This window comes from Chanos chanos, chromosome 4 (assembly GCF_902362185.1).
Source record: "Chanos chanos chromosome 4, fChaCha1.1, whole genome shotgun sequence".
In the NCBI taxonomy this organism is placed as follows: Eukaryota; Metazoa; Chordata; class Actinopteri; order Gonorynchiformes; family Chanidae; genus Chanos; species Chanos chanos.
Genome location: NC_044498.1, coordinates 17170450 through 17193950, shown reverse-complemented (window position 1 = coordinate 17193950; position 23501 = coordinate 17170450). Strand labels below are relative to the sequence as shown.

The window sequence follows — 23501 nt, the reverse complement described above, 5'->3', positions numbered from 1 at the left end:
GACAGAGGTATTGCTGAATAATAATATTAATAACTGAGGATTCGTCTAACAGCCCTCCTCTCCACTTTGAAAGTGAATGACCTGCCCTCAGAAAAAGGAGATCAATCTGAGGTGTAATGTCACATCTGTGACTATTGTGGTTGTCCAGTCATTAATGTGCTTATTCTATTTTTAATCTTCCTTAAATTCCTCATGCCAGTCAAACTGACAGAGACTCAACAAAAAAAGGATCAAATGGACAGGTCAGAGGTGAAAGGTCACGTGAGCGAGGGGTCACGTGCTAAACGAGAGAAGAAAGAGCAGAAATGTTAGTCGGCACTTTTCTTTAATCCCTTTTTTTTTGCCTAATTCAGAGACAATTTCAGTATAACATTTAAAATAAGTTTCATATACATGAGCAGTAGAAGTCGGTTTAAACAGAACAGTGTTGTAGTTAAATGATGTGTGTGCTGTGTGTAAGTAAAGAGTGGTTAGATTATTGATTTAAAGCTTTGTGGTGAGTGAGGAAATGGAAGGCTGAGTGGATTTGTGTGAATTGTATTTTTTGTTTGTATGCTCGTGCTGACCAGCCTAACTGAAACTCTTGAGGGGATAATTAGGGCATTGCCTGTTCTCTGTTAATGAGAGCTTAGGCTAACACTTGGCTTCTCCCCTCCCCCCACCCCTCACCCCCCAAAACTTACTCAATCCCCACGTACATGCACCCTTTGCTCGTCAGGGAAAAAAGAGAAATGTGTCCAGATGTCACTCCACTTCAGCCTACACCATAAGAGGGCCAGAGTATCGTGTCTGTCAATGTGGAGAGTTCTCAACAGGAAACACCCTTATATCCCAATCTCCATTGCAGCCTTTGTTTTTGATGTTTGAAGTTTTTTTTTCCCCCTCCTTCAAAGCTGACTGTGCAGAGTCTATTTGCTTTTGTTGTTCCTCCCTCTTGCCTGTGTCTGGAGGTAGGAGGAGGGTTTTTTTTAAATATATATATATATAAAGAGAGTGAGTGGTGGAATGCTGTTTAATGTGCTCTTTGGCTCATAAAAAAGGCCCTTGTGAAATTCCTGCAGCTGCCGTCCCTCTCCCAAAGCCTGTGGCCGGACGGCCCACTCGTGAGTCACTCCGGCCCTTTTTGATGACATCACCGTTGCTGCGGAAACCTCTGGCTGACCCAGTCCGTGTCACGAAACCCTGTCATTAAGGCGTCGTTCCCGTGGCACACACGCAGACCCGTACGCTGCTGTTAAGACTCCACTGTGGACGAGCACTTAGCCTCTGCTGTGCCATCGTTTTCATCTCTGTTTACAGCTTATGTACACTGCTCTTACATTAGGAAATGAGGAGTTAAGTGAGTGGTTATCACATTGACTAATGACTGTAAGGGTAATGCCACGATCCTCTTCCTTCTCTGCTCTCTTTGTCTTTCTGTCTTTTCTTTATTCCCATTTGGTATTTATGCTCTCTCCTGTCACACCCTGCTGTTGAATACTTCTCTGTGTTTTCCCCTCTTTTCCATTCCATAATTTTCTCTCTCTCTCTCTCTCTCTCTCTCTCTCTCTCTCTCTCTCTCTGTCTATTCTCTGTCTATTCTCTGTCTGTATCTGTCTCAGCTGTAAACAGGAAGTCTTTTATAAGAGATGATTATGTTAGAGGGTTCTATAGGATGTGTGTGTATGTGTGTACACACATGCATCTCAGTGACACAGGGCACCATTTATCACTTAATGAATCCTATCTCTTCTCTCCTTTTTTTCCCCCCTCTGCCCCCAGCCCCTCTCTGTGAGAGAGAGAGAGGGAGAGAGGGAGCGTGAGCATGAGTGCGGGTGAATGTGTGGAGTCAGGCTGTCTCTCTGGTTAAAGGTTTAATGTGATTACAGCAGACTGGGCTTCCCTCCCTGTGCTTGTCTCACACCTCCATACAAACTCTCACCCAGCTATCCACACACACTTGTTAGCTTTTTTTCTCTCTTACTCTGGGCTTTGTAACATGCACAATTTTTGGTGCTGTTTGACTGAATTTATTTGTATGAGTTTGGAGTCTGTATGTAAGTTTGAAAGCTTTCATTTGATTGTGTGTGTGTGTGTGTGTGTGTGTGTCTGTGTGTGTTTTCTTTGACCCAGCAGGGTGTGACTCTCTTCGTGTCTTTACCCTAGGGTTATGCAATTTCAAGGGGAGGGATCGAGTGACTTAATCAGGTGATTAAAGTGTAACCATAGTTACCAGTTAAATCCAGTTGGGAATATTAGTCCCTGAGGATAGGGGGGATAGGGGCTATGTGTGAGTTTCTGTGTGTGGATGTGAGTGTAAGCTTTGTGTGTTATGTTCTGTCGTCTTTATACTTCAGATGAAGCACGTGTGAGTATACAGATGAAAACACATCTTTAAACGCAGATGAAAACAAACCTGTCTGAAAGAGACTGGTCTCTATAGAGACAACCACAGTTTCTGGATGACGTTTTCGAAAGCAGGACATGGTTTTTGTTTTTTGAAACATGCCTGGTCTCATAGCTTTGTGTGTGTGTGTGTGTGTGTGTGTGTGTGTATGTGACAGACAGAGAGAGAGGGCGAGGTGGGGATACATACAGACCTGGCTTGATAACTGTATTAACACTGGCTGCAGTAGGACACACACACACACACACACTCAGAGTAATAGGTGTGTGGTTGTGTAGCTCAGTGACCATTCTGTGAAGACAGGTGAATAATGGACAGATGAGACTTATATAGAGTGCAGCTGACACAGGAATGCGTGTGTGTGTGTGTGTGTCACTGTGACTCCTGGGTGGCTCAGAGCCATTTGCTACCACCTGAGTCTTTTTTTCATCAGCTGTGTTTGTGTGTGTGTATGCATTTGAGTGCATTTCTTTTGTACCAGCAGACTTGTTCGTACCTTTGATGACCCAGCTGTTGTTAGCCTCCATCAACACACACACACACACACAGTCTGTGTGTGGTCTCAGTCAACCAATAATAACAACTTACTCCAGTTTCTAGAACTACGTAAGCCAGAATTGTTTTTTTTATTTTTTTTTATAGCAAGGCCTCAGTGCTGGTGGAAAGAGCTGTTTTAATTGTTCACCTCAGAGTCACAGAGCAATGTATCTGCGTTTGTTCTTCAGGTGGCCTCAGGCTTAGCAGATTCACCCTTGACCCTGTGTTTTGATTGGTGGCTTACACTGGGTTGGTTTAGTGGAATGTTTAGTGTCAAGACTCCTCCCTCAGGATCTGTGCTGATTGGTGAGGTTTTACCCTCAGGTCGATTGACCGACAGCTTGTTGTTGAACCTTTAACCTCTGCTCAATCATTCTGAATGTACGAGAGCAAGTGAGTGTGAGAGTGTTATTAATCGTAAGCAGAACGTTTTTAGCTGCAGGTCTCTTCTTCTCTTGAGATGTAATGTACATACTGTCATCGACTAATTACTTTCTCCCCTGGAAAAGGCAGCAAAGTGATCTCATTCACTGCAATGCATGTTCCAGAAAGTCTCTTAGGTTCATTACTGATCGTGCGTCTGAATCTTTTGATTATTTGAATGAATTATTGCACACATCTCTCTTTTTCCCCCCTCTAATCCTCTAAAACACTCACACTCACACACCAACAAACACTCTCTGAGTCCCTCCAAACCTTTAAATCCCTCAGACTCTTTCTTCTCTTCCCCTCTCTCTCTCGCTCTCTCTCTCTGTTTCTCTGTGATATACACTTTTCCCTGTGAAGGCACAGCATTTGTTTTCTCTGCTTTGTGGGTCTATAAACTGTTCCTTTGGTCCTAAGGGGCTTCTGGACCTGAGTTAATCTGCATTTGTCCTCTGAGTGACATTCTCTCTCTCTCTCTCTCTCTCTCTCTCTGTGTGTGTGTGTGTGTTGATGCTGTGTGTGATTGTAGTGTAACAGTAACAGTGTATGAAGTGGGTTATGAGCAAAGCGCTGTGGGTGGCCGTGAGACCGCAGGGATCACTTCTGTGGCATTGTGTTAATGAAGCGTGGGAGTCTGTACATGAGAGAAAAAAAAGAAAAAGTGCAAACGTTTGTCAGGTGTTTGGACAAATGAACCTGGAAAGGCCTTTTCCAGACCTGTTAGAGCCGTCTGCATGTGCATTTGACCTGTTAGAGCCGTCTGCGTGTGCATTTGACCTGTTAGAGCCGTCTGCGTGTGCATTTGACCTGTTAGAGCCGTCTGCGTGTGCATTTGACCTGTTAGAGCCGTCTGCGTGTGCATTTGACCTGTTAGAGCCGTCTGCATGTGCATTTAACCTGTTAGAGCCGTCTGCGTGTGCATTTGACCTGTTAGAGCCGTCTGCGTGTGCATTTGACCTGTTAGAGCCGTCTGCATGTGCATTTGTGTAATAGTCTGGCCTCACCTGAGCTCGCTCTCTCTCTAACACACACACACACACACACACACACATTATGCATTATTGTACAAAAAGACTGTCAGTTGCTAAGCAATGGCTAACTGTTCTTGTAGAGAACTTTCACTTTTAGCAGTCAGTTCAGTGTTGGGGAATGCTCAATTCACAGAAGTCCTAAACTCATTAGGCAAATGTTCATCCCATGATGATATTACAGATGCTTCTCTGTCACCATGACAACCTCTCAGCTGTCTCTCAGCGCTCCTCCTAAAATCAGACCCAAAGCTTGGATTGTCTGAACTCATTTCAGAGGATTTGGATTGCGATATAGAGTATTTGATCCCAGATCAGTTACACTAAGCACATCACACTCTATAGCAGTGCAGATCCCATCAGTCAATCCCTGTTCTAGCATCTCTATAGTCATTAGTCATGTTCAGGGTGCTTACAAAAGTGCAAGGAATGATCAAGTGTTAGTTGTCTGTTACTACAGACTTAGACTCTGTGGAGTTGGGAGAGATTGCATATTGTCACTCTTTTTTTTTTTTCTTTTTTCTTCAGGAGTGCTGTGTGAATCCATTCTTGTAGGCAAAGTCCCAGCTGTTATGCTTGCGCCGTGTGTGTGTGTGTGTGCGCGCGTGTGTCGGTGTGTGTATGTGTAGGTGGGTAGGTGGGTGTGCATGCCTGACACATACTGTTACCTGTGCATGCTGCTACCTGATCAGAGGACATGCTTAGACAAGTTTTCAGCATGTAACATACAACAGGTCCTGCAGAAGCGCACAAAACGCACAGTATAGTGTGAAAAAGGAAGACATCATCATAGCTTAACTTGCCCATTTTAAACCATTTCTCCTGTGTGGTGAAAATTGTGCATGAAACTGTCGTTTGGTTTGGCTCATTGATTTGTCTTCTCTGTCTTTGTCTACATTTCCTGTCGTCTTTTCCCAAATGTGAAATGGTGTGAATGGAAAGCCTGCAGTAAACTCTCACTTCACTTTTAGAGAGAGAGAGAGCCAGAGTGAGGGGAGGGGGAGGTTGAATGGATGGTGTGACGGGGAATGAGAGCGGGCACATGGCAGGGAAAAAAAAAATCACAAGATGGGTGGTTGGGAGGGGGTGTGGGGTGGAAGTGCTTTTGGTCTCTTTTGGGGCAAATGCTAATCATCTCTCAGCTGGTCACGAAATGCCAAAAACCCCTCTCTGTTGTCTTTCCATCTCACAATCATAAAATGCACAGCAATCCCCTCTCTCGCTCTCTCTCTCGCGCTCTCTCTCTCTCTCTCTCTCTCTCATGTACTCACATTCTCACTTATGCACTCACTCACTCACTCACTCACTCACTCACTCACACACCCCCACCCACCTCTCTCTCTCTCTCTCTCCTTATCTCTCTGTTTGTGGTAGCACTCGTACGCTGCGTTTACAGCACTCAGAGAGAGAGAGAGAGAGAGAGAGAGAGAGAGCTGACAGGAGGTGAAGGGAAGGGGAGAATGTGTGAGAATAAAGAGGATGAGGCAAGTGAAGCGGAGTGGATAGGCAGTTAGAGAAAGAGGGCTGGAGAGAGGAATAAAGGGAAAGAGAAGGAGAGATGAGGAGTGGGGGTTGAGAAATGGAGAGCTAGAGGGGGGAAAAAGGTGGAGAGATGGAAGGAGAAAGATGAAGAGGAAATTGTTAATGGTACAGCGTAAGGTTACTTTGATGGAAGGAGAGGAGACAGGAGTGAGCGTGGAGAGAGCGGAAGCCGAGAACAGAAAGATGAGAGAGAAAATGAATAAATGAAGCACTGTTAAATGAATTCATCCACACATATGGTTAACCAGAGGGCTAGAGTTACCTTCCCTTTTCCACCTCCTCCTCTCTTTTCTTAGGGTCTCTTTCTCAGGACTCCGTTCACTCTTCCTTCTTTTTTTCCCTCCCTTCTTTCCACACTTTTTTCCCCCTCTTTTTTTCCCCCACTCACTTCTTCTCATGCCATGCCATGCTCTGTGTGTGTGTGTGTGTGTGTGTGTTGGCTGGTGGATGAAGGGTTTTGCCCTGCCAGATCTGCTGCAGTCAGCCAGACCCCACTGATCCACAGGCCACCCACAACCTGCCTGTATCAGAGGAATGAGCCCAGGCAGGTGCACACACACACACACACACACACACACACACACATACACACTGTACATGCACACACACAACAAAACTGTTGAGCAAGGATGTGTGCTGTGCATTGTCTGAGGCCTGCTCAGAACACACACAAATACACAGTCAGACCGACTCTTTCTCAGTCTTTTACAAACATAGTCCACAACATGGACACTGTCAGATAATAAAGACCCACATTCTCTTCTCCTCTCTTTCTTTCCCAACACACACACACACACATGCACACGGCTCTTTATGAAAACCACATGGCTCCTTTGCCATAATTCTTCCATAAACCCAGACCCCTTCCTGGTAAAACGGTTTCTTTTTGATGACTAATCTGTAGCTTACAAAATGCCCCCGCCTCAGCAGTGTCTTAGCCCCACACATATGTTTAATGTTTTATTGACAGAAAAACCTTGTCTTCTTTTTTTTTCCTCCTCCAATCTGAATTGTGGGTATAGTTTCACATTTCCACATGGCCTCTTCATAGTCCTTATGTCCACTGTTTGAAGCTGGATAACTTTGATCGTGCAAGAAGAACTCTGATACCCACAATCCCTGCCACACCAGTACAAGACAGCTTGTCTCAATCAGCCTTAATGACTCCTATTCCCATGTTATTCTCCAATTGTAGAATAGTGCCATTAGACTGGGGCCTGGAGGGCCAGTAAAGGAGAGGTTTTAAAGGGGTCATTGACTGGTGACTGAATAGCAGGTGTGTGGAACTGTGGGTAATGCTCGTGTCTGGGTTCTTGACATTCAGGATGAAAACTGAGGAAGAGAATGTAGAAAGAAAGGGATGGTATGAATGAAAGAGAGTGAAACGAGGGATGTCAACAGGGGGGAAAAGGCATTTTGAAGAGGAGATGAGAGAGAGAGAGAGAGCTCTTTCACCCAAAATTTATGTGTGATCCACATCGAGAGTTACATCTGGCTTCCACACCGCGCACAAAAGAGATTCTCTCCGTTCCTCATGTGTTTCTTTCTCCTCTTGTTTATTGCTTTTCAGTTCTTAACCTTTTGACGTTTTTCCGTGTTTGACTCAAAGTTGCAGTTCGTCTTCGTTAAAGTTGTTTTTGTTTTGTTTTTTGTTTTTAGCATTCTCTGAGGCTCTTGACAAAAACAGCTCCGCACCTCTGTCTCACAGTTTATTACTGTGACGCCCTTACATGTCCCCTCAGCCTGTCATATGTCCCTCTTTTCCTGCCTCTTCTATGCAAGGAAGAGAGTTACAGACCCATAAATAGCAAGAGCAAAGGAAGGGAAAAAAACTCTTGCGGGAATGTTGCCATAGAAACAGCTGCCGTGAAGTTTTCAGTTTTGTCTGAATGTGTGGTTTGTGAATATCCAGAGTGTACAAGTTCTTGGCTTTCATCAGGAGGTTAAAGGTGATGTATGATCAAGTTGAACTGCGTGAAGAACCCTCGTATAGAATGATTAGACCGAACAAATTTTCATAGACTGAGCCAATCGAAAAAAGGACCAATCAGAGTCAAAAAGACTGAGATTAGACACAGTTAACTCAGCTTTGATTGGTCAGATTTGTAGTGCTGATTAAACATATTGTGCTCTGATTAGCTCATTCTTGTCTTGTACCATAAGTCTTACTACTAGATGCATTTTGCTTTTAGCCTTTTTGTTCTCTAGTTGGTTTTGTACATCGTGTGTTGTAGACTTTGACAAGGAGGATGCTGGTAACCCTGTAATTATCCTGCTATCAGGAGTCCATGGCTGTAGCAAAGAGGCAGAGACAGATATGTAGGAGTTTAGGAGCAGTCTTACTGCAGAGGGCTTGAGCCTAGAGGTCTATGGTCAAACGGTTACACAGCAGCCGTAAACAAGGCCATTAGAAGCCCATTTAGAGTAATGGATCGGTAATGAAAGCAGTATGGCTTCCCCCAACAAAACCCGCCCTCCTCTCGTCTCACAGGCCGCCATCTGCCCAGCTTCTCTCTACCCACCCTGCTGCACACAACACACACACACACACACACACACACACACACAGATACAGTCAGGAGGAAAATGACTGCATATTCTCTCTCCATTTTGCTCTGTCCTTCTCTATTCATAGTCATCCTGAAATGTATGAGGGGTGGGGGGTATGTATTTGGGGAATACCCTCCACTGTGCCTAGTCAGTCTGGTTTGGGTTTGGGACTGGGCTTGGGGAATACCCATGTCTCTGCTTAGTCTGGGACACATGCTTGTTGTGAAATGTTTCTTTTTTTCCCCTCTCTGTTTGTATCCTTACACTGTCTAATGTAGTGTGGAGCGGGGAGGAGGTACTGGGGGCCTGAGTCCCTCTGGTGAGGTAAACACTCTCCTGTCGTGTCACTGCCCCCCCCCTCCATCCCCCCCGTTCTCTGCCATCGCACCTCATAAATACATACAGCCTGACAGGAGGTTTGCTTTAGCACTGACTTCCCCAGGCGTGTGAGGGATTAATACACTTTCACACACCCTCTGTAGGCTCCTATTGTCTCACCACCAACTCATCTACTGACCACTCTGTTGTATTCTAGTATACTGTCCCTCTTATAGGTGCATTGTCTTGCAGTTTCTTTTTAGTGTTTTGTCTGTATTTACTCTTTTACAGATGTTGTGTAGTTCGAGGCTGGTTTGTGAATTTGTTGGCTGACTGTTCGATGCTCTCATGCTGAACATCGTTTTAATTTGGCGCTGATCCACACAGAGTGAGCTGCCAAGCTGTCTCCCTGAGCTCAGAGTTCTAATTGCATTAGACCCGATAAAGGCGGGAGGAAGGCAGGCGTGATAGCTCACACACTCCCCCCCCCGATCAACTGACACCCCAGGAGGAGACCAGGGGAACAAAAGGGATGACTGGCACTTACTGTTAGAAAAGCTCTGTATGTGTGTGTGTCTCTGTGTCTCTCTGTGTGTGTGAGTGAGTGATAATGGACAGCAAACAGATGATCAGATGTGGTCTGGGTAATTAATGCATTATTAATTACTATACCGTAGAGATGCTTATGTTTTGAGGTGGGGCACACACACACACACACTTATTTCTTTTGACCGCAGAGAACTCATTAGTGGTGGATTACATATTTCTTATTTGCAGTGTAATGGGGATATATATCTTAGTCTGACAGTCATTATGTGCGGTTGAATTATAGCCTCTTTGAACAGTGTTACAAAACCTCCCAGAGAAGGAGGAAGATTTAGAATATGGTTGGGGAGTTTGAGCTCATCAACTGGAAATGCTCCTCTCCCACAGTCACAGGTGAAAACAGAGCCAAAAAAACAGAAGAGCTAGAAAATCACACATCACACTATTCTCTGGTTAAGAGTCTATGAGAGATGGAAGATGTGTTACTCTGTGTTACTCTCTGTTCTTAATCTCTAAAAGTACAGATGTGTTACTGTGTGTTACTCTCTCTTCTTAACCTGAAAAAGTACAGAAAAGGAAATCTGGGGGGAATTTTATTTGTCTTCAGTGTTGTCTGAACTTTGTGAGGAGCTGTTTGAGGTTTTGTTGGATGAGCTCACCATGGGCAACTTTTAACTCGTGTCTGGAGACTCCGTTTTGCTTTTAGTAGACACAGTGCAGACACATCCCTCTTGGCTTAAGATTTTCAGAAATTGATGCTTAGTTCCACATTTGTTCTCTCTCTCTCTCACTCTCTCACTCACTCACTCACAGTCTCACGCACTCACACACACTCCTGATGTTTGGATGGATGGATGGAAGCCTGGCAGTGTTTTTCTTTAAGCCCAGTTCAGTCACACACTCAGTACCAACTTTCATTTAGAGCACCTGTCTTGATCCCCTTCTCTCCCCCGTGTAGGCGCACCGAAATGGGCAAACCTTGTTTCTGCTGACAGCTGCTTCTTATAGAGGCCAGCTAAGGGTGGAGAGTGGGAGGGAGAGAGAGAGAAAGAAGGATAAATTCAGGGGGAGAAGGTGCATAGAAGAACAGGAGTATGGAGCTGTTGGCTAATGTAGGTTATGAACACTAGGTCTTGCATTTAATAGATGAGTTCAGTGTTATTTTAGTGGAGTCAGAGTGATTTAAACAAAATGTCCATTCTCTCTGAGGTGGTTTTTAGTGCTTAGTGTTTTAGTGCTTAATTCTAAATTTCCAACCATGTGAATCTGTTAATGATCTGTCTGAATTTGCACCTCACACTCCTAATTGGTGATTGATTTTTTCAGCACTTATCAATCTCTGATTTTGATACCCACTGAATTTATTTAAATTCTCTTTAATTGAATTTAGTCATTGCTCTTTGAATCCTCAAATTTCATTGCTTGGTCTTGTCATGTTTCTTTTTTGCTTTTGATAGTTCTCTTTTTTTTTTCTGCTCATTTGTTCACTTTCATCTGCCTGGCCTTCTCCCGGCTCTAAGCTAATGTCAGTCAGTGTTGCTTGCTCAGTCAGAATCAGCTCTGTAGTCTAATTCTCTCCTGAGCCTGTAAACGCTTCATTAGCCTTTAACAGTACCACTGTGCCAACTCTGCTTTTTTTTCCTCTCTCTCTCTCTCACTCTTTCTCTCTCTCTCTCTCTCTCACTCTTTCTCTCTCTCTTTCTCGCTCTTGCTCTCTCTCTCTCTCTGCACTCCCTTTTTTCGTCTCTGCCTTTCACTATTGGACTGTTAAAGTCCAAACTGTGTCGCTTGTGTTTGTAATTCTGGTCACTGTTTGGGATGTGTAGCAGAATGGAGGAAGGACATGGTTGGAGGCTCTTTTTTGGGGACAGAGGCCCCTCTCTTGGACACCTTTAGTGAAAGGAACTCATTGAATTACAACTCCCCCCCCCCCCCCCCCCCCCCCCCCCATCCCCGGTCCCCCTCCTAACATTTGGATGTGGATCTTTGTCAGGCCTGAATGGTTCTTTCAGTGGTTCCAGACGACTGGTTCTGAACCATAGAGCTCCACACACACTTACACACACAGAAATGGGCTTGCCCCATGGTATTGTGGGTCTGTGAGCATGCCCCAGGGCATTATGGGATTGTCAGACAAGGAGGCAGTCAGTGAGTAAAGCAGCATAGTTCAACCAAGACAGACAGAAAGGCAAGCTAATACAGTCAGTCAGTCAGTCAGATAGAACAACTGGCACTGAGACGCAACAGTGCCAACACAGCTAGACCAACAGACTGGCAAACAGTGAAAGGGCTAGATTGTTCCCCAATGCAGTGTTTATTGGTGTGTGAGTTGAGCCTCTGAGCAAGTGTGTGTGTGACTGAGTGATGTGCCCAAGGCCAGGCTCCCGTTACTGTCCAAATGTGGCTACTGGAAACCCCATGATGTACGCACAGTGTTTTTCAGTATTTTTAAACTGAGGGGAAAAAAAAGTCTTCAATAAACTGGTCACCCACCCTTAGCCACACAAACACACACACACACACACACACACACACACACACACTTTGAGCCTGTGGTTAGATTGCATGTCTGTGGTCATCTGAGCTACCTCTGGTTTTTCCCAGGAGTCTGAAAAATGTATGCATTTCTGAGTGCACATGCTGCATAATACATGATGTCTCCTACTCCGTTCACAGGGTCTTAACTTTTTCTCTCTCTGTTTCTTTTTCTTCTCATAGGGGGTGCCTCAGCTCCCGTGTGCTAAGGCCCTATACAACTATGACGGCAAGGAACCCGGTGACCTCAAATTCAGCAAAGGTGACATTATCATCCTTCGTCGGCAGGTGGATGAGAACTGGTACCACGGAGAGATGGGTGGAGTCCATGGCTTCTTCCCAACGAACTTTGTCCAGGTCATCAAACCACTGCCGCAACCTCCCCCCCAGTGCAAGGCACTCTATGACTTTGAAGTCAAAGACAAAGAGGCAGATAAAGACTGCCTGCCATTCTCCAAGGTCAGTCCAAGGTCAAAAACACATCACGCTCATGCACACACGCCTACACGTATTTGAGGCGCTGTTGGTTTGAATCTGGTTTGCTGCTGGAAAGCATGCAGATTTGTGCATTCTCTTGAACTTGCACAGACATTGTCTGTCCTTATCAGCCTTGTTCACAACTCTCCAAGACGTCTTACTCAGACATCATTTGAAAAACTTTACTACACCCACTGAGTCAGACAGGGTGTGTGTGTTTGTGTTGTTAAAACACACTACAGGTCATCATCGTGACAGCTTAGGGCACTCAGCTCCTGATGATTTCAGTGTCTCTACTTTCTGTCAAAACACAAGTCATCTTCAGCCGTTATGACACACTTCTGTGTGCTTCCCTGCAGATACACTCATTGTCTGAGTGGACCACTCACTTGACTCAGCGCTGACACCCGCTTTTCATTCGGACCATTTATAGCAATCATGCACACGCTCATCCTAAATGAAAAAGAACCCATTCTTTTCCTGGTCTCAGACTATAAGATGAATCACTGTCTTGCTCTCCTGCTCCCTAACCACGGAGCTCCTCTGTCTAGTCTACATGAAGCCAGCACTGATTTGTATCTGCCTGTGTTTGGGCTGATTTTCGTTTAAGCTGTGCTTTGCATTACTAGTCAGCTGTATTTCTGCCTATGAAGCCAAAAAAGAAAAGAAAAGAAAGAAACGGAACAAAGGGAAAATGCAAATTCTGTTCACTCCTACATGGCTAGGGCTGCTGGTTGTTCTGTAATAATGCATATCTTCCTTACTTTGCATTTTGTAAAGTGCAGTTGTTTGAAGAAAGCCTGTTAAATGATATCCTGCTTGGTAACGATGTTCCTGTCTCCCTCCCATAGGATGATATTCTGACTGTGATTCGCAGAGTGGATGAGAACTGGGCAGAGGGAATGCTGGGAGATAAGATCGGGATTTTTCCCATTTCGTATGTTGAGGTAAGAGTGGTACTGCTTAGGCATTATTTTTTTCTTATGAGGATTGCCATTAAGAAGCAAATGCCTGTTGTGTTGTTTAGAGTTTTCTAATGTCCATTTTGCTCTTTTTTTCGTCCGTGTGTATGCGGATGTTTTAAGAGAGTCTTCTGGACAAAACAGTTGTTTTTAAAACTGTTGTGCAGTCTCTTTGTAAGATCTTTATTTTCCACGTGTGTGCAAAAACATGTTTTCCATGTGTTTGCTAAAGCGTATGAATCATCGTAAAATAGAATTTTGCGGGGGAAATTGTCTGGGGCTAGCCATATCAAATACTGCTTTACAAGACCCTGCATCCAAAACTTTTTTTTTTTTTTTTTAAAAACTATTTCTTTCCTTTTTCCATATTTTTGGCTGTTATCACAGCATGACGTTTTGTATCCACATAAAGCCTTTAAAAGATCAGAGAGTGTTTTCTGCAGAGTCATAAAGTGTAGCAATAAATAGAGATGCTGTACCTAAGCCACACAAAGAAGCCAGCATGCTCAAAGGACATGACGCAAATGTTCAGGTGTCTCTCTCTGAAAACACCACCTGATCCGTCTGAACGCTTTTCAACAGCTCACACTGATTGACTTTTCTTTTTTCCCCCCGAGATACGCAGGCATAGTGCCAGTGTGAGACCTGTCAAATCTGTATGCCTAACCCCGGTGCAAAAAAAGGCCTGAGAAATAAGCTCAAAAATAGCGCCTCTCTAAATAGCAGGAACAAGGGTGAGAGGTTTTTCTTTTTTTTTTTTTTTTTTCCTTGAACAGCGTCTGTCTGTAGAAGTGAGCGAGGCAGAAGAGGGGACATTGTGAGGGTGGTTCACAGCTTTGACAAAAAAAAAAAACACAGCAATTTTCAAAATGCCAGACATTTTCCACCTCGACGCTTTTGAGGAGGTAATCATTGACTCAAGTGACATCAGAAATGACATCCTTTGACGCCTCTGAAGAGATGAGGGAAAAAACGTCCCTTTATGTTTTTTTTTTCTTCTTCTTTTTTTTTTTTTTTTTTTTTCATTCCACTTCTTAACCAGTCATTAATTTAGATGTTTTGAAGAGTGACTCAGAACCTAAAATTGCATCTCGTTTGTGGTTGGTCACACAAGCATGCTGTAATACTTATTTTGCCTTTGTGGATTTGAATTTATGGTACAAATTTGAACGTTCAAATCCACTCACTCTTCATCTTTGTTTACCAGTTGCTCTGGTAAACTCCCTTTACTTGTGTAACTCGAGGCAGACAAACATTCTATGTACACTTGTTTTTCGCTGGATGTTACAGTGAAATCTACAGTTGAAGTACATTTGTAAAGACTGTGGATCTGTGGACATAAACCAGATCTCTTCTGGTTAGTGTTGGCCCGTGCTGGGACCTCCAGGTGAACTCGTTTAAGTACAGGGCTCTTCCTGTACGGTTAGCCGTGGGCTTGAAACTCTCTGATTGGCTGCTTTCATGTCTGTAAGTAAAGAGAGAGGTACTTGGCCCGGGGCAGTGTGTCGTGTAGTGGGCTCTGTCATTAGCTCAAGTCTTTCTAGTCCCCTGCCTTTGATTTCAGCTCACATAAAAGAAACCGTGGCCTGCAGTCTCATCACGACCTCAGGTTCACGCGCCGTACGCTGGCACCACCAGTCTACCACCTCTTACTCTTCTCTCTGTTCTGCACACCTTCCTTTTTCATCTGTACTTTCACACTGTTTTATCTCATTATGGTCATCAGTGAATGCCATTAAACTGGCCTTATCCCTCTTTTCCTCTTCAATGCCTGTTCCTATCCCCATCCACCCTTCCATTATTTTTTTTTTCTTTCCATCTTCTCCACCTGGTTTTTCCTTGCCCCCTCTCTTTCATACCCACTCCTCTCTCCCCTAGGTATTTCCCTTCTCTTTTGCTCCAGTTATGTGATGGTAATGCTTTCCTACCTCCTTTCCTCTAACTTTCCTTCCCTCCCCAAGCCATTTCAGTCTTGTCTCCTTTCCTCTATGCAAGGCAAACGCTATATCCATATGTTACATGTTACGTCCACATATATTACATATTATCTCTCTCTTCTCTCTCTGTCTCAGTTTAACTCTGCAGCTCGTCAGTTAATTGAATTGGATAAACCCTCAGATGGAGGCGGAGACTCAGGAGAGGGCCCCTCCTCCTCTGCCTCCCAAGCCAATGGCGTTCAGAAGGCAGGCGGAGAGAAGAAGAACAGCAAAAAGCGTCACTCCTTCACCTCACTCACCATGTCACACAAACCCTCACTTGCTCCGCCCCCTCAGAGACACTCCATGGAGATCAGTGGGCCGGTTCTGATCAGCTCCAGCAACCCAACTGCTGCCGCTCGCATCGGAGAGCTCACCGGAGGACTGTCCTCTAGTGCACCTTCGCAGGTGAGCGAGCGAGAGAGAGAGAGAGAGAGAGTTTGCTGCATGGATCTGAAAAAGAAAGACAAAATGAACAGTGTTCATTTAGTTCACCCCATAGGAAAGCCAGGTTTAATTAAACCTAGCAGTGGGCTGTCTGAAGTGGCATAAAACCTGATGTGGACTGAGCAATAAACACACACACACACACACACACACACACACACAGACGCACTGAAGCCTGAAGCATCCTTTAAAGGGAGCCTGTGTGTATGATGTAGTCAGTGATGATCTGGTGCTGCTGCTGCCTCTGGGAATTATTGCACATTCTGCAGTGACCAAGGTTACGCAACATCACACACACACACACACTACTGTCAGACTGCCATCAGCACACACAGGCCAAAAGAGAGAAAAAAGATCATGCTCTTGATAGCCTTATATTTCATTCTTTGGTGTCTTCGCTCCTACAGCAGTGAAGTGACATGAATTTTGAATGAGGTGGATTACTCAAGAGTTACATCAGCATATTAGTTAGAAATAGAAAAAGTAATGGCAATTAACAGGATTATGGGATTCAGTAGGATAATAACTCGCAGCCTGGAGTCCAGAAAAAATAGAGAGAAAATGAGAAAGAGACAAATGTCCTGACTCCACCCTGAAGAGAGCTGAGCTGTTTGTTTAAACATACGGGCAGTTGTGCTGCATCCCCTTCTGTCAACAATTACCCAGAACTGCCCTCCTCCCATCATTCCAAGCCCACCATCGCTCCGTCCAAGTGTTTGAAATCACGGATGCGTGACAACATTCAGCCACACATCCCACCCCACCCCAACCACCACCACCAATCAGCACACTCCCTGTACGTTACCACAGCAACCTTGGAATGACAGCCTCTCACAGCTGTTATGCTGGTTGCTAGAGGATGTGGTCGGGGGCTGGGGGACAGTCTAACAGACAAGACTGACGAAGAGGAATGTAACTCTCATTGAAGTTGATGACAGAGTTCAGAAGCTTCTGAAGTTTGTTTTTTTTTTTTTGTTTTTTTTCCTTCTTGGTTTTATTCTCGGCATTCATGAAGGAGATATGCAGAGGAAATATAATGGTCAAGTCATTGGTAAAATCTGATCCAGGGTCTGGTTTTTTTTTTTTTTTTTGCAGATGAGGAAAATAGGTTTTAGCTTTGGAAAGAGGAAGAGTCGTCGGGGTTGAAGGAAATATATACCTGTGGGCTTAAACTAGTGGCAGAGAAAGACTTTCTACTTAGCATGCTTCATAAATGGGTGTGAACATACATTATTTCACTCCATGTGGAAGCAGAGGGTCTCAGAGTCGTGTTTTTTTTTGTTTTTTTTTTCCTTAGTCATCCATTTGCTTCTCAGCGAGACATGTTTCTCTCTCAATCTTACCCTCCCTCTCACTTTGTCTGGTTCTCATTGTGTGAAGGGTATAATCAAGTCTTTTAAACATTCCTGTGTGAGCAGTTCAGGGCTGATTATTAACCAGACACTCTGAAAAATGCTCTAAAAAGGCTGCTTGGTCTCTCAGCTGATCCCCTCTTGTGTGGTGGGGACGTCTGAGTTGTGTTGGGTTTGATTTGTACATTTATGTATTTAATAAGACACACATGGATCATGCCCCAGGGCTTTCTCTCCCTTTTATGTCTCCGCTCAGAATCTGTGTCGCTTCTGTGTGAAAAGGAGAGGGTGGGTTCAGGGAGGCTTAAGGGAGGGGGGTTGGGAAGGGGGGGGGGAGAAGGGACAACATATGAAAAAGAGAGAGAGAGAGAGGGAGGAGAAAAGTAAAGTATCAGAGGAGAGAGGAAGAGAAAGCATCTGTTGATCATTGGTGCCAAACATTTGTCTGCTATCTTGTCCTGCTTATGTGCCATTTCTAATGGTCCTTAATATCATTTTATTCTCAAACTGTACTTAGCATTTGAAATTAAAATGGCTCTAGTATGAGGTCTTTGATCCAGGGTCTGTTTGTTTGTCTGTGGTCCAGGTATGCACACAGTGGAATTGTCTAAGTCTATGTGGAATTTAGTTTAGTGTAATTTTCACCTTTGCCAGGTGCACAAATGACACTAAGACATAGAAACACACATGCATACTCATGGGTTTGTGTTTTATCTTTTTCCAAGACAGTAATCTTCCCTTGAATAGTTCAGTTTTGCAACTTGTCTCTGTCTCTGTCTCTCTCACACTCACACACACACACACACTCTACCCAGCTCATTAAATCACCATTCCAATCAAATCTGACAGTGGGAATTCTGTCATGATTCACCTTCAGAGTCCAGTGAGTGTGAGGCAGTGAAACATGGTGCATGCTGAGACACACACACACACACACACAATGTCATGTGTTGAGGTGTCTGCCAGAAGTAGATTTTCTACCAGTTCTTTCCCATATAATGCTGAGTCACACAAGCACACAAACACTCATCCTTTTTTTTTAAGGGGTAACGTGTCTTGCAATGTTCTTCACATTGCCTTGTCGTAGTCAGGCAGATTTCATTACTTGTAATGAGTTTAGCAGAAGAGCTTTCCCTACCAGATCTGTAAACCAGGGTGTCTTCAGGCCACTTTTGACATAAGCTGTATTGATAACCCTATAGTTCAGTTAAACAAATCACATTTATACCAAGTACCCTATAGTTCAGTTAAACAAATCACATTTATACCAAGTACCCTATAGTTCAGTTAAACAAAATCACATTAATACCAAGAAACTTACATTCATTTGAACAAAAGCACATCAATAACTCTATACTTCAGTTAAATAAAATCACATTAATACCAATCTCCAAGCAGGGGTCTGAATTACATTGAAGCTATATCTCTGTGGTCCAGCTGAGGACAAGGAAATCAATTTGACTTGAAAGTGAATTCCTGTGTGTTGAAATGATGACCATGCTATTTCTTCTGTTAACAGTTTGAGCTGACTGGGTCCTGTGTGCATCTGTTTTAAGCTTTGTTTTCCTCTCAGAATGAGACTAAATGATAACACCCATGTTTATGAACATGGGGAGATTTCTCTTTATCTTTAAACATCCTGCCCTGTTTATTCTTTCTCTCTCACACTCGCACGCGCACGCGCACACACACACACACACACACACACACACACACACACACACACACACACACACACATTTCATCTTCTCGTGAAAATAAATGTTGGTTTCAAACAAGAATGTGAATGTGCCTCACGAATTTTACATAGGCACATACTCTTCCAGCTCAATTAAATGAATGCTCCCAAGCCTGTGTTTTTATCTCAGACACTACATAGCACAGTGTAAAGCTTGTTCATGTCTCTTAGTGTGCTGGTGTCTCACTGTTTTCCTGTTCCATCACAGAATTTTCTCAGAGCCTTTCTGGCTCTTCTTAGCCAATCAAAACCAAGGTAGGAAACACATACTGGCGCAGGTGACCAATCAGAGAATCTCTGAGGATAAGATGCGGCTGCTATTGCCAAGGCGATGGCTCCCATTCAATGTGACATATTCAGGCCATCTTTGTTTGCCATGTTTGGATTCTAAGGTGAATTATTTTTGATCGGCGAGAAGAAGGCATCCCTGCTGTTTGTGTTCTTACCATCAACCCAACAAACTGGCAAAAATAGAGATGTCTGTCCAAATTTCATTCCGTGAGTCCACATGACAGTAATCAAGTCCAGACATGTTGCTTGTTATGTCCTCACTCTCCTGGTACTCATCCACTTTTATGGATGAAGGTACAACATCCCTAGAAGCATTGGCACTCTGAGTATGTTTTTAAACATGAGTGATTATTACCTGTTCATGCGATTCATCATCATTTGCCAGATTTTTTTTAATTGGTTTTTTTTTTGGTTTTATCTCTGATAGGTCCATATTTGCACAACAGGGCTTATTGTCACTCCTCCACCAAGCAGTCCTGTCACCACAGCGACAGTGTTCACGTTTCCCCCGGAAACCAGCTATGCTTCAATCCCAGTGGTGAGTCCACCGTTGTTCAGTTACCAGACCACCAAATACCGAGCCACTATCAGTAGATGGGACAGAGAGACCCCTGCCTGTCTCTCTCTCTGTTCCAGGTCAATGTTTAATCTAGGCCTCTGGTTCAAATATTGCTGATGTGGTCTTAATCTGTAACTCCCATGAAAACTCTAGTCATCCATGTAGCCCTCTCCTCCACACAATATTCAGTCAGACATGCTGTTTTTACTGGATATTGTATAAGCTTAACCTAGTGGAAATGCCTTGGGAGAGGTGTGTGTGTGTGTGTGTGTGTGTGTGTGTGTGTGTGTGTTGATAAGCACAAAAGGTTGTGATGTTTTCGCTCAAGTGATTTCCCTAATTACCTCAGTTTGAGTGTCAGCAGTGAGCAGAAGCATGCACACCCACACCCACGCTCATCCACACACATTCACATTCAACTCATTCAGCTGAATTACAGCTACGGTGGCGGCAGCTTTGACACAAACCTAGAAGCTCACACACACACACACACACGCATTCTCATTTTGGACGGACGCACACACTGACAGTCTTTAGCAAACGTGTAACTTGGAAAAAGGAGCAGCATGCCATTGAATACTGTGACCCCGCCCCCCCCCCCTACACACACACACACACCCTACCCCACCCCCACACCCCCTGCTGCTCTCTGAGAGCTGCTGTTGCTTAGACTCTAAGACTGTCCCAGATGTCTCTCAGTGACTGATGAGTCTAAGGAGGGGAATGTGTGTGCAGTGTGGATTGCTTTTCCCTCTGAATATGTTCTCTCAGTAATGACAGTGTAGAAGTAGTGTGGATACTTGGTTTGGAAAGCAATTTGTGACTGTGCGTCCGTCCGCGTATGTGAATATCTCGGTGGATGCACGAAGGCAAGAAATCTCATCTGTTCCCTGAGGAGAAACAAAGACAGTGAAAGTGTTTGTGTTAGCAGGAGCTTTTATAATGTTGTTGCAGGTCTCATAAACCTTGTTTACAGCTGTGTTTTTCATTTCATATGGTACCAATTAACCCAGTCTCAGCCATAGATCCACCAGTCACAACAGCCAGTCAGCCAAGCCACATGCCTCATAGCAACCAACAAACATACACAAAACTCCCTCGTCAGAAAGAATGTTTTGGGCATAAAGTCTGAGTAGATCAGAACGGTTGACTGAGAACTTCCAGGTTGGATTGTATGTGTTTACTGAAGACTGGAACTTGTATTTTTGTTCGACCATTCAGCAGCGTCTCTCCAAAAAGACTTTTAAAAGGGAAGATGATCTTTTAACTCTTGTCTCATCTCAGCTGCATGAAACCAGTGATCCAGTAGTGTCAAACTACACAACAGAACACATTACACGCGGCGGAGCTGCGGAGCGAGCGAGGCTTATCTTTGTCGTTCATTAGGCGGCTTTCTTACTGATCATTCACCGATGAAAATACAGCTCTGTCATTTGTCCCTCAGTAGAGCCGTCTGTCCGGGTGAATTATATTTTTATTTTCTCGGCTGAGATGATTGGCACTGTAAACAGTGCTGTAAGTGAGTCTCATGATCAGTCTTGAATTTTAGTTATTTATTTTATTTATTTTTAATAGTCGTTTCTGAAGAAAGAAGCGCGTCTGATTTGCCAGTGAATCTGCCTGATCGGTCCGTGCCCATGCGGAGGAGGGGAGAGCTGCTTTGAGCTTTAATTACCTGTATGTTTCATGTTTAAGGATAACGCGATGTTTGTTTCGTTTGTTTTAGGATGCTCTTCCTCCGCCTCCACCCCCGCCCCCACAGTCCTCTGCTTTGGGAGCGACCTCCTCATTGACTGCTGGACAGAGACCCTCCCCCACGGCCGCCGATCAGAGCGGACGGCAAAGGCCCACTGTGTGAGTACACGCGCATATATACACACACACATGCCCTACACGTGAATAAAGACCCTCACCCCTGACTGAAGCAGTGTGAAGATTTATAGTGTGGTGGAAATGGGAGGCCTTGTTTTCTTTCCATATGTTCCCATTACCTTTTTTCAGGAAAGAGACAATAACACAGACACATGCTGTGTTATAAAGAATGTTTTTACACTCTTTCTGACCTCTCCTGTCAACTGCAAGGACTGAACACACAGGTGAAGGGTCAAAGGTCACCTCTCAAGAGGAGCGGTATTGTCTCTGGAGTGTCATCCCGAAGCTTTACCCCCCCAACCTATGACATTTAACCTCTGCCCCTGGTTGCTCATCCAAATTTTCACTGACAGTACACACCTGATTTGAATTAGATACGCCTGAGCCTCCCAGAAGAAAAGTGGAGTATATGTGTGGCTTTGTGCCTGTTAGCTGTGCGTCTCTCCACTGCTATCCCTGAAAGCATCTCCTCCTTCTCATTTAGGTATGCTTAGGAATGCCTGTTTTCTTTAACACTGTGGGTTTACTGGCAGCATAAGTTTTGTCTCATTTGAATATTTAGGGTCTCTCACTTTAAGTAGCACATCCAGCATGACAGCACGTATAGAATCTCTACGCAGTCATACGGAATGCATCACTTAGCCAAGGCTTCCTAACTACATAGCACTGAGTACATCACATGCCAGGGATGGTGGATGATGGACAGGGTGTGGCGTTTGAGATGGATAAGCATAAACAGTTAATGTGACAAGACACTGCACACATGTGCATAGAGAATAGGGCTCGGAGATTAGGACGAGAGAGAGAGAGATTTTTTTTCTCAGATTTCTATCTGGAGTTCTCTTAAAGAGGCAGTTTACTACTTTCCCCCCATTTGGGAAATGAAATGACATTTACCATTTTCTGATATATTATCTAAGCATTATGAATATTTGGGAATACTTTTTGTTTACATTTTGAAATCTTCTAGTGAGAATATCAATGCTGGACTTGCAGAGATTGAAAGAAAATGGCTTTGCATCCATCCTTATAATAATGACAAGTGGGAGACCAATATTAAGATAAAACAAAGAGTAGTAATAGAATCCAAGGGGTTTATCCTGCCTCCTGTCAGAGTGAGGACGAGCCCTGTTACATATAATGTGGCAGACCCTGCATCAGGTAGAGACAGGTCTTTAATGAATATTTTTTTAAATGTCAAAGGACTTAAAACAACAATTACAAAGTCCTTTTTACTGTGACTTTTTTTGTAATTGCTAGATGTGTTTTTCTTCTAGAGAAACTTGGAGAGGTTTTTCTTTCTATTTAAGCATAAACAAATTGAACACGAAAAGAACTGCTTTAATACAAACAGCGACAAAGCCCTTTAAAGAATGAATGAGATTAAAGGATGAAAGGCAACTAATCTTCAGTACCTTTTAGTTCAACGTTGTTCCTTTTGAAAATGAATATCTAAAATAACTAGAGCGGTGGTTATTTATGGGCACTTCTCCATGACAATGAGCAGAAGAAATTTGAACGTCGCTATCCTAAGGTTCCGTATCAAGAAAATGATTGCTCGATTTCTGAAGCCAAAATTGACGGTAGAAAAGTACTGCCACGTCGGTGATGTGAATGAGGCGGGATGGTTCGCAATTTCGGGACTTTCGCTCGAGCGCGCTGTTCCCCCAGAAAACGAACCACATGACCGCTGTGAAACAATGACCGACTGCGCTGGCCTCCTTTCTACTTTGATATGTTTCTCACTCTGAGAAGCCTAGAGCCCAGGGCTGCATTCTATGTTTATGTGGATACGTGTATTCCAGTAAAATTTATATTACTTATGGTGTGAGTAATGACATCATTTGTTTTGTTGTTATTTAAAAAAGCTACTCAGTCGACATTGTCATTAAAATTGTTATTATGGTCTGCTCAGTTAATGTATACGTGCACCGCATGATAAGCACAGTGCATGTGTTC

The 23501-nt window shown here is 43.9% G+C and overlaps 1 protein-coding gene across 1 annotated transcript in view; it reads left to right on the top strand.

Moving 5' to 3' along the window:
- Positions 1-23501, top strand: part of sh3rf1 (SH3 domain containing ring finger 1) — a 31745-nt gene that overhangs the window by 4144 nt on the left and 4100 nt on the right. The window contains exons 2-6 of the mRNA XM_030772694.1: positions 12052-12327; positions 13197-13292; positions 15380-15691; positions 19539-19649; positions 21397-21524. Coding sequence (XP_030628554.1) covers positions 12052-12327; positions 13197-13292; positions 15380-15691; positions 19539-19649; positions 21397-21524 — 923 coding nt within the window. The remainder of the gene's footprint in view (positions 1-12051; positions 12328-13196; positions 13293-15379; positions 15692-19538; positions 19650-21396; positions 21525-23501) is intronic.